Here is a 12,061-nt window from a genome sequence, read left to right as displayed (position 1 = left end):
TAGCTAAGCCCAATCCTGCATTGTAGTTATTCTGTGGCACCATATATCATAATTTCTTGTTTTAGTCTACATTTATTAGGTACCTCATAAATGCTTAGTACCGTGCTTGGGCTAGTAGTCAATTTACAGTTTATTCTGTGTGCCTGGAACTTAGTATGTCCTCTGAGAAAGAACAACTTTCTGTTGCTGTGAGAGGAAAACTACTTTAGCTAAGAATACATACTGCTGTTTCAGAGTGCCTTATTTTGTTTCTCCTAAGAAGATAATATATTTAATTATTATTTTGTATAGGCTTTTGAGTACTTTTTGAAAGATCGCTATAATAGGATAAAGAGATGTAGCTTAAGTTGTAAGAAGGTAAACTTTATCAGGAAATAGTTTTGAAAAATTCATTGGCATATCAGCTTGTTGTTAATCTGGGCCATTCACTAAAACAAGAATTACTGTCTTGGTTGGAGAAAGTAGTTACACCTTGCAGTTTTACTAGAGACTATGTTGTTGGTTCGTTTACTTTCTGACCCATAAACATTGAGGGTATTCAAATATGTAATAAATAGCTAATAAAGTGTTACTGGAGTTTGATTCATGGATTTAATCAGAAATTTAGATTTGTTGGGTAACAAAACATTTTAATCTTTCTGTGTAGTAAAACACAATTGGGAAGCATGTTAGTTAGGGGTTGGGAGTCAGGGCTTGAAGAAAGATGTAATAGAGCATTTTGTCACAGCTGCCTCCCGACAGCGATGAAATACCTGCAAATTGGTATCACTAGAAATGTTGCATCTTGGGGATGAGGGGAAGAATTGTACAGCTGTAGTGCAATAATCTCATAATGCTGACTTTATAATAAGATATATAGCCTTGTGCATAAATGGCACTTTATCTTTTTGGATTCTAAAGAACAAATGAGTCTGAAAAGTATCTTTTTTTTAAAAGTTATTCTATAAAGTTAATTTCTCTAAATGATCTTCAACTCTGAAAGACTTGTTTTCATTTGGAATGCTTTTATTTTTGTCATTTTATGCTTAAATACCTTTCTATTTAGAGTGGTTTAAAGTTGAAATCCAAGAATTTTTTTGAATATTTTTTGCTATATTGAGCATGCTGAAGCTGAAACTTTCTTATGTTGTATTGCATGTAACTGATACATTTCAGCCATAAAGCACCTAAGAGGTTTAGCAAGCACTAGCGTGTTTTTGAAATAGATGTTGATAGATTTAGTAAGATATCCTTATTCTTAGTTTAAAAAAAAAACGCAGGACTGAAAATACCACCAAAGAGATCCTTGATTTTTAGATTTAAAATGCTTAATTTCTTCCTGAGATTACACAGAGAAGTTTCCTTAACTACTGTTTGTTCTAGAAACTGGAACAACTTAATCAGTATCCAGACTTTAACAACTACTTGATTTTTGTTCTTACAAAATTAAAATCTGAAGGTAAGTAGGATTTGTATTGATAACTATTTAAAGTTTCTTTAAGACCTATTTAAATGTACTGAGAATTATTCATTTCAAAGGATTTCATTTTGTAGTAACCTTGTGCTTTATAGATGTGGGATGAACAGTCTTAGTTAATACCACTCAGTATTTACATGTTTAATAAGAATTCCTTTTTTTTAATGTATGTACAGACAGAGTCTCACTCTATCACCCAGGCTGGAGTGCAGTGGTGCGATCTTGGCTCACTACAATATCTGCCTCCCGGGTTCAAGCAATGCTCATGCCAAACCTCCCTAGTAGCCGGGATTACAGGCATGCGCCATCACATCCAGCTAATTTTTTTGTATTTTTAGTAGAGACAGAGTTTTGCCTTGTTGGCCAGGCTAACCTTGAACTCCTGGCCTCTAGGGATTCGCCTGCCGCAGTCTCCCAAAGTGCTCGGATTGCAGGTGTGAGCCACCGTGCCCAGCCAGCATTCATTTTTAATAGGGTGTTTGTATAATAAGTTACTTAATTCTTTGCAGATGAAAAACTTGTTGCAAAGTCTACTTTAATGTTTTGCTTTCATGCATATAGATGGGTATAACAAAGGTTGTAATACAAAGATTGAATGTAGGTTTTAATAACTGAATATGTGTGTTTTTTGTAGAAAAAAATTGAAAGGTCATATAATCAAAATGAAAAATTATTTATCCCATCTTCCAGAGATGATTATTGTTGATCTCTTCAATTATATCCTTCTCTGCTCTTATATGGTCACATACTATTTTAAAATTATTTAGCAAAAAGTGGGATCTTTCTATTCATAAGTAGACTTTTGTAACTTTTTAAAAAACTTCTAAAAGTCTACATGAAACTTTTTCATGACTCTTAATTTTAAATTTAAATGATTTCGATGACAGTTTAAAGCCTGAGTAGTCTGATTTTTAAATAACATGGTCATTTGATTATTTCTAATAATATGTAATGCATCCCACTAGACATTATTTCATAAATATTTATGGAGCGCCATCTCTGCCATGCAATTTACAGGCTCAGGAGAGAAAAGTGAACAAAACAGACAAAAATCACTGCCCTCAAGGAGCTTACGTTATAGTGAGAGTTGTTTCTCATAGCATTATTTGGGTATTCCCTTCCTGAAACATTGTGGACACATAGAAGTCAATTAAATATTTATTGCGCAACTGATTGGCCTCTAAATGAAAGCACTGTACCCTATTCAGTGATTAGTGTTTTAGAAGCCATGGTGCAATTAATAAAATCACTGCACTTGGAATTGGGAAATAACAAGTTTTAGACAACCAGACCATCTGTAAAGTATCAGCTCCAAATTCTGACAGGTTAATGGTGTTAATGTGTAGTAAAAACTCACTGATTTGTATTCAGATTTTCATAATTCTTGCACGGTGATTTCTTTTGAATTATTTTCAGTTGATTTTGTAGTTAATTTGGGGGATTTTAATTTGTGAATGAAGGACACAATAGAAAATTTAGAACTCTTAAGTCTAGGTTTTAAGAAACTAAGAATTATTTCAACAATTAATATTCCTAGTTTGATATTTGCGATACATTGCTTCTTAATATAGAAATTTTTCTGACAGTTTGTGATCAACCTGTTTGTTTCTTATACTAAGATATTTATAAATGGATTTTTTAAATCTAATTGTTTTATTTGAAATTTTTAAATTTATTTTCACTAAGCTGTCCACTCTCATGTTCTTATCCTACATTCCAAATATTAGGATTGTTACAATATTATACTCTTGAGTACAGCTTTCTTGGGATATAAGGATACTTCCTTCAGGCCAGGCAAGGTGGCTCTTTCTTGGGATATAAGGATACCTCAGGCCAGGCAAGGTGGCTCACGCCTGTAATCCCAGCACTTTGAGAGGCCAAAGCAGGAAGATTGCTTCAGGCAAGGAGTTCAAGATCAGCAACATAGTGAATGGTGAAACTCCATCTCTGTAAAAATTAGCTGGCATAGTGGCACACACCTGTGGTCCCGCTACTCAGGAGGCTGAGGTGGGAGGATCACCTGAGCTCAGGAGGTCAAGGCTACAGTGAGCTGTGATCGTGCCACTGCACTCCAGTGTACTTAAGTGCTTCAGAAGTACTTAAAAAAACACAAACACACAACTTGTTAAGTAGTGTCAAGAGAGTTTGGAAGTCATTGCTTCCACAAAGACATTAATTACAAAACCATAAAATGTTGGAAAGGATTTTATTCAGATTTTCTTGACCCTAAAATGTGTTTCTTATGTTCATTATGCAGTTTCTCTGAGGATGCAGTAGTTTTACGTTGGTGTAACACTTGATATTTCTTCTTGTGTTTATGCATTTATTTTTTTTCCCTGGGAAGATTGGGACACAAGTTTGCTGCATGTAGTTTTCCATTTTAAAAAAATCTTTGCATCATGGCTGTTCATATTAAAGCAGCAATACAAGTAACATCTTAAATGAAAATGCTTATGTAGTAATCTTATCACTGAATTGTAGAGTAAAATTTTTGATCTATAAGAGACCTCAGATCAGCTGCTCTAATTATCTCACTTTACAAATGAACAAATTGAGGGTACACTGAAGTAGTCTTAATTTTTGTAAAACAAAGGAAATCGTTAGTCGTTGAATTTTTTAAATGGATTTTAAGAGAGTATATACTTTTAATATTGAATTGTTTCACCTCATGTTGTGGTTTATTAAAATTCTTCATCTTGTAACCTTTATGGTAAAAACAATATACTATATTTCTCGTAAACAAAGTCATGCCATTTAAAATAATTATATGGCTGAATTATTAACAGGTAATTTAAGGCAAGTTTATTGCTTAAAGAAGTTAAATATCTGGCTTCATTTATTTCATGGCAGTTTTTAACTTTTAAGAGAATTTAAAGGTATTTTTGTTTGTTTGTTTTGTTGTGGTTTGAGACGGAGTCTCGCAATGGGTTGTAATTGAAAATGGAAAGTAGTTTTTAAATGATGACATACAAGGTTTTATAGTGCTGTGATGACCTGAATGAAGTTTGTGTGCAGAGAAACTGCTCTTTTTGCCTCTACATGTGCTTCACTCTTGAAGATTTCAGTGCCATTCAGAGTTTGGGAACATCATACTAACTAGAACAAGCTTGGGATATATTATTTTTTAATAAGATGGGTAAAACAATGGTGTTACAATAACATTCTGTTCAACATGCCAGCTCTTCATCTTATAGCCCTTTGAGGGGGGGTAATACTGAAGAATGATTCAAAGTCCTTAGTTTCTTCACTTGTGCAATGGGGTGAATAATACCTGCCTCATGAAGTTGTAAGGATTAAGTGCAGTGCCACTTGGAAAGCACTTAGCAATGTTTAATAAGTCATAAGCATTTCGAAGATGTTAACTATTGCTAATATTGTTGGTGTTGATGCCAACTGGTAAAGCCGTCAGTTATGTTCTACTAGTATTAAGTAGCTTTTTGAAAATTTGTAAATACTATCTATGGATTAAACTTATTTTAAGAAAACTCTTTTTAAATGTTTTTGGAGGTATTTTTTTGCTTTTAAGTTCAGAGGCAAATGAAAAACATGATATAAATTAACAGCAATTATATTTGTTACATGAAGGTCTTATATATTCTTTGTGCGCTTAATTTTTCAATATTATTTTTTTTGACACTGGAGGAAAATGATTTCAAAAAATTTTTTTTTTGTTTTTGAGACAGTCTCACTCTGTCGCCTGGGCTGGAGTGTAGTGGCATGATCTTGGCTTCTCTGCCTGCAGCCTCTGCCTTCTGAGTTCAAGTGATTCTCCTGCCTCCGCCTCCCAAGCAGCTGAGATTAAAGGCACACACCACCATGCCTGGCTAATTTGGGGGTTTTTAGTAGATACGGGGTTTCACCATGTTGGCCGGTCTGGTCTCGAACTCCTGGCCTTCCAAAGTGCTGGGATTACAGGCATGAACCACCACGCCCAGCCTTAAAAAAAAAACCAGCAACAAAATTTTAATAGGATATGTTTAAGACTAATACTTCCAGCCCTATAATGATGTGTATATCAGGAAACAATAAAGCTTGAGCACAGTGGCCATATATATAAACGAAATTAACTCTTAAATCAGTGGTTCTCAACCATTGGCAATTTTAACCCCCAGAAAACATTTGACATTATCTGGAAACATTTTTGGTTAACACAACTTGGAGGGGTGCTGCTGGCATCTGTGGCTGATGATGCTACTTAACATCTTAAAATGCACAGGACAGCACCCTCCAACAAATAATTGTCAGTATGTCAAGGTTGAAAAACCCTGAGCTATAAATGATAGAGCTAATCTTTTGTTAATCAGTTATGATTATGTTAACTGGTTATAGCAAGTTTGAATGTCAATCAACTTTTGAATATAAATGTTTTTAAAACTTATCGGCACATTTTGAAATTAAGACTACTTCAAAACTCATTACTATTACTATTTTATTACAGATGAACCCACAAGATCATTGAGTGGTCTTATCTTGAAGAATAATGTGAAAGCACACTTTCAGAACTTCCCAAATGGTGTAACAGACTTTATTAAAAGTGAATGTTTAAATAATATTGGTGACTCCTCTCCTCTGATTAGAGCCACTGTTGGTAAGTTATATTACAACAGTTTTGCTTACTTTGTTTGTAACTGGGTCATTTTTAGAGATGACAGATTATTTCCTTAGGAATTTTTATCTGTTTCATGTTAAATTGTGATGGGGAAACTTTCATTGCCTTTAAATGCTTTTGAAATGGTGTAATCATGGTAAAAGCGCTCTCATCCAGTGAAACTAGTGACCCTGGATAAGAGGAGAGCCTGATCAAACTTAGCCTAATCAGAGTTGGTTAAAATGGGGCATCAACAAGTGATATTAATTTGCGGACACTACTTTTTCTTGAGCATGCAGATTAGAGTTCTGTTTGTTTTTTTGGTTTTTTTTGGAGCAGTCTCTGTTGCCCAGGCTGGAGTACAGTGGCACAATCTTGACTCACTGCAACCTCTGCCTCCTGGATTCAAGCGATTCTCCTGCCTCAGCCTCCCAAGTAGCTGTGATTACAGGCACCCGCCCCCATGCCTGGCTAATTTTTGTACTTTTTAGTAGAGACAGGGTTTTACCATGTTGGCCAGGCTGGTCTATAACTCCTGACCTCAGGTGATCCGCCTGCCTCAGCCTCCCAAAGTGCTGAGATTACAGGCCTGAGTCATGGCGCCTGGCTTGGAGTTCCTATTTTCTGCCTAGCATGATGCATAATTTCTTGTTTCACTTTTACATGTGAAGAAATACTTTTTAATTGCTTATGAAAAACCTAAGTGTATATAGGATTCTAGATTTTTACTATTTTCTCCCTTGTTTTTAAATATAAGCCTTGTCAGTAATTCAGCAGCAACTTTTTAGTCTTTTCAGAGCGTTCAGCTTATTTTCAGGGGCAGTACAACTTTCTGTTAGCTTATGTAATACTGAATTAACATGCTTAATTATAGTAACTCGTATAAATCTATTTGGAAACACACACAACTGGCTATTGGTTAACACAATTTGCCAACCAATGGAAGCAGTAATAAATAGCCATACTGAAGAGGAGCCTACTAATGGGCAGCCTTTAATATACCATGGGCTTAAGCAGCTAACTTTTACAAGGACCTGGAAAGCTTCTGTTAATCTACCCAGGCTGGTTAAATGAAAGTCCGTTAAATGAGTCAGATGCTTTCATTAAGAGTTCCTGACTGGGCACGGTGGCTCACACCTGTAATCCCAGCACTTTGGGAGGCTGAGGCGGATGGATCACCTGAGGTCAGGAGTTCGAGACCAGCCTGACATGGTGAAACCCTGTCTCTACTAAAAATACAAAAAAATTAGCCGGGTGTGGTGGCGTGTGCTTGTAATCCCAGCTACTTGGGAGCCTGAGGCAGGAAAACTGCTTGAACCCGGGAGGTGCAGGTTGCAGTAAGCTGAGATCACGCCATTGCACTGCAGCCTGGGTGACGAGCGAAAATCTGTCTCAAAAAAAAAAAAAAGAGTTCCTGTTTTTGTCTTGTGGGTTTGAAAAATATTTATCTCTTACTTACAAAGCATTGGCTCTATGACCTCCCTGCAGATATTCTTGTATTAAACAGTGCCATCATTGACACTGATTTTACATTTGATGGGTAGAGGACATTTGTGGTTTGAGAAAAAGAACTCCCTAGATTACTCTAATGTACTCTTACGTACCTTAAGGCTTTACCTACTCTTGACACTGTTAAAAAGAATGGTGAGCGTGTGCCAGCCTTTTCCATTTCGGATCCAGGAGAGAAATCTCCATACATAAGTGGAATGGAATTTAGAAGGAAGGTGGGTTTCCTCTGAGTGTTGGCAACTCAGCTGAAAGGAAAGGAGAGGATATAGAAACGAGTTATGAGATTGTTTCTTCCTAAACTGTATTTCATTATAAACCTATCTTTAAGTGCCATTTGGTTCAAACTACAATACTTTGTGTCTTTAAATTTGAAAGGTTAGAAGTAATAGTACTAGGGAGAGAAGAATTGGTTTTATCTCCTAATGAGTACTTTCACCTTCCATAAGGTTTTTGAACATGTTTAGGAGCTGACTTTATCTTTGGAATTATTTAAGCACTTAGGTATTATCTGACTTATTTTAAAACAGAGATTGGTGAAATTGACTTATGTAGGCATTTTTATTTCTTGCTGTGTATTAGTAGAATATGAAAGGTCTTTCATTTTAGTTTGTTTATGTTAAATAGATACTTAAGTATTCTAATTGTGAGGGACCACTGCAGTTTTCAGTATAGAAACAGCTTTTATTTAGTTGCTTTACTACAGATGAAGGAGCTTCAAGCATAACTGCAGTGTATTTTCAAATGACATGAAGTCTAGGATTTGATAAAAAAGCAATTAGGAATGTGAAGGTGGTTGTGGGTAGAAGTATGGATGAAACAAGATTGACCATGTATTAATGACTGCTGAAGCTAGTTAATGGATACATTTAGTTCATTATATTTTTCTATTTTTATATATGTATGTGAAATTTTCTATTTTAAAAAGTCTGTAATATTAACTAGATAAAACAGCTATGAGCTTGAAATAAGTTAGCTAAAAATGAGTTCGTTTTTGTCCCTCCTGCCTTCACACCCACCTCCACCCCACTTTTTGATATGTATTAGTGAAGGTGGTGGAAAGTATGATTGACAGATTCTTCCCAAAGAGGGGAGAAATTATTTTGGGGGCACAGCATTAAGACTAAAGTATTGGCCAGGTGCGGTGGCTCATGCCTGTAATCCCAGCACTTTGGGAGGCCAAGGCGGGCGGATCACGAGGTCAGGAGATCGAAACCATCCTGGCTAACATGGTGAAACCCCGTCTCTACTAAAAATACAAAAAATTATCCGGGTGTGGTGGTGGGTACCTGTAGTCCCAGCTACTCGGGAGGCTGAGGCAGGAGAATGGCATGAACCCGGGAGGCGGAGCTTGCAGTGAGCCAGGATCGCGCCACTGCACTCCAGCCTGAATGACAGAGTGAGACTCCGTCTCAAAAAAAAAAAAAAGACTCTAAAGTATTTTATAGTTTTGTTGTTGTTTTGTTTGTTTTGCTTCAGGAAAATTGATGAGTTATTTAAACACATTGGTGCTTTCCAACTAATCTGGGAAGGTTTTTTTTTTTTTAATCACCCAAATTGCCTAATCTTAGTTTACATGAGAAAAAGATTTAAAACACTTCTAGGAACATATTTTGTAAGTGAAATAATTTTTTGGAGTTTCTGAAAATCATCTCTAAGAATTGGCAACAGACTCTTCATCACTTACTAACCTTCACAGAAAATTCTTGGTATATGTATAGTAGTGCAAGTACTCTGACTCTACATTATCAGTTGATGTAGGACTCTGTTCCTCTAGACCAGAGTTTTCCAACCTCAGCACTTGACATTTTGGACTGGATAATTCTTTGTTGTTGGGCTATTTTGTCTGTGCACTACAGGATGTTAATCAGCACACCTGACCTCTACCCACTGGATACCAGCAGCAGCCACATACCCTGCTGTAGCAACCAAAAATGTCTCCAGACCATGCCACGTGTTGGGGTCAGGGAGTGCCTGACTGAGCTCCTTGAGGGAAAGGACCATGTGTTATTTTTGTATTTCTTAGCATCTATTAATAATATATACAATACTTAAATATTTTAATTAAAAGATTACTGATTATAAAAATAGACTAGCAGCTTTGGCTTTTAAAATTTTTATTAACCTTAACAATACATGTTGGGAATCTTATCAAGGAAGTCTATTTGGAAGGGACCACATCTGAATGACTGTGGGGTGATTCATCAGATGAAGTAAAGATGTTTCTCTTGTTTAGAGAGTATACAGTTTGTTTGTAATTTTATTATTTCAATGAATATTCTCTTGTGTATGTTTGTACAATTACAGGAAAATTTCTATAGGATTAATTTGTGTATTTGGCATTATTGGGTCAAAGTGTGTTTAAACATTTTTAAGATTTTAATAGGTGTTGCCAAGCACACTGATTTCATTCCCGTATTTGTTATAAATACTGAGAAATATTAAGTTATGCTTGGTTTATTTTAGACAGATCCAGATCTTTCTCATTCCCTTATTTCTTTTATATTTTAACTTTAGGAAAGACTAATTTGCAGGAACGATCAGATCTTGCTGCTTTTGGATCTTAATGGAAGGCTATTTTATTGTAAGGGCTATATCTTGAAAATGCTATCAGTACATTAATTCTTACTATACAATTTAATTTTTTTGTGTGTGGAGAATAAATTTGTCGGGAGCTTTACTTTCTAGATTCTTTTTTAGTTCTTTATCATTGAGAGCAACCTTTTCAGAACTAAAGGTAGAAAATTTATACACATGGTGATATTTGCTGTTCAGTGATAGCCATTGAGTGTTTACTAGATGCCAGGCATTTTCTATATATCCAATTGAATTTTCAAAATAACCCTATGAAGAGTTTTCTTTTTTCATTTTTGTACACTCATATTTTGCAGCTTAGAATGCATATAATTTGCCTATTGTCAGAGTTTATACTCTTCTGGCACTAAAAGATCCATAATCACTAAGCATATTATATCACTAATATGTTTACTAAGGCAGAAAAAAATATTGAAACCTTTCTGTTGTCCTTGTGTTTGTGTTAACACAAAACTTTCCTTACGTTTGTGTGTATTTGCATAATTCATTGACTATCACAACTCTACTGCATAACACAGTTGAGATAATCCATTCAGTCAGAACAACATGATCAGTGAGCATGGGCCACCCAGCCTCGAAGATTGCCTTTCTGGCGACTCATTCTTGATCCAGTAAGTGGAAACTGTTGTAGGAGTATGTAGCCTGCCTACATGAGGGAGAGTGTTGTAAGCAGTGAAACATACAGGATTATTCTCAAGTGATACTCATCTGCTTAAGTTTTTCCTACCATGGTCCTTGGCTCTGGTTCCAGATTAAGTCAGGGAGCTATTTTTAGCTTCTTAATGTGTCTTTTATTTGAACCTAACAGACTCATAAGTTTGTCACCCAGTGTTAAGTGCTGCTAACATCTTGGCATATTTTCTTTCTACTCTTTTGTATGGATAAATTAGAATTTATTTATTTTTTTTTTTTTGAGACAGAATTTCGTTCTTGTTGCCCAGACTGGAGTGCAGTGGCGTGATCTCGGCTCACTGCAACCTCCGCCTCCCGGGTTCGAGCGATTCTCCTGCCTCAGCCTCCTGAGTAGCTGAGATTACAGGCATGTACCACATGCCCGGCTAGTTATGTATTTTTAGTAGAGATGGGGTTTCTCCATGTTGGTCAGGCTGTCTTGAACTCCCAATCTCATGTGATCCACCCACCTCGGCCTCCCAAAGTGCTGGGATTACAGGTGTGAGCCACCGTGCCCAGCCATTAGAATTAATTTTAATTGGTGGAGCTATTCTTGGTATTATGGCAGAAAAAGAAGTTGCATTCTTATACTTGGTAAATTTAACTCAAAAAACCTTAGAGGGTGAAATGTTGAAAAACACTATTAGAAACAGATCTGGTTTATGTGAGGTTTTTTTTCCCACAAGGTACGGAATGGTGATATGGGTGTTGGTGGTGAGTGTTACTAATTTTTTGAGACAGGGTCTCACTCTGCCCAGGCATGAGTGTGGTCTCATAGTCATGGCTCACTGCAGCCTCGACCTCCTTGACTCAGGTGATCCTCTCACTTCAGCCTCCTGAATAGCTGGGATCACAGGCGCATACCATCACGCCCAGCTGATTTTCTTGTATTTTTAGTAGTGAGAGGGTTTCATCATGTTGCCCAGGCTGGTCTGGAATTCCTGGGCTCAAGAGATCTGCCCGCCTCGGCCTCCCAGAATGCTGGGATTACAGCATGAGCCACCATGCCTGGCCAAATGTTATTATTTACATAAAATGTGTTTGTGCACACAGTTGCTCACATGGCAATGCCTGACATAATGCTGTTGGATTTCCTAAAGAAGTGTGTTTTTGTTCAAGGTATTTTGATCACAACTATAGCCTCCAAGGGAGAATTGCAGAATTGGCCTGACCTCTTACCAAAACTCTGTAGCCTGTTGGATTCTGAAGATTATAATACCTGTGAGGTAAGGATATTTGTTTCA

At 36.4% G+C, this 12,061-nt stretch overlaps 1 protein-coding gene across 5 annotated transcripts in view; it reads left to right on the top strand.

The window, feature by feature from the left end:
* Nucleotides 1–12,061, top strand: part of TNPO1 (transportin 1) — a 106,575-nt gene that overhangs the window by 42,141 nt on the left and 52,373 nt on the right. For all 5 annotated transcript variants that reach the window (XR_004671518.3, XM_003810483.5, XM_003810484.6 and 2 more), the window contains exons 3-5: nucleotides 1,363–1,438; nucleotides 5,895–6,044; nucleotides 11,937–12,043. Coding sequence is in view for 4 of the 5 variants with exons in the window: in XM_003810483.5 (XP_003810531.1) it covers nucleotides 1,363–1,438; nucleotides 5,895–6,044; nucleotides 11,937–12,043 (333 nt within the window). In the remaining variant the exon portion in view is untranslated. The remainder of the gene's footprint in view (nucleotides 1–1,362; nucleotides 1,439–5,894; nucleotides 6,045–11,936; nucleotides 12,044–12,061) is intronic.

The sequence above is a fragment of the Pan paniscus genome, chromosome 4 (genome assembly GCF_029289425.2).
Source record: "Pan paniscus chromosome 4, NHGRI_mPanPan1-v2.0_pri, whole genome shotgun sequence".
Taxonomy (NCBI): Eukaryota; Metazoa; Chordata; class Mammalia; order Primates; family Hominidae; genus Pan; species Pan paniscus.
This window is presented reverse-complemented; position numbering and strand designations above follow the sequence as displayed.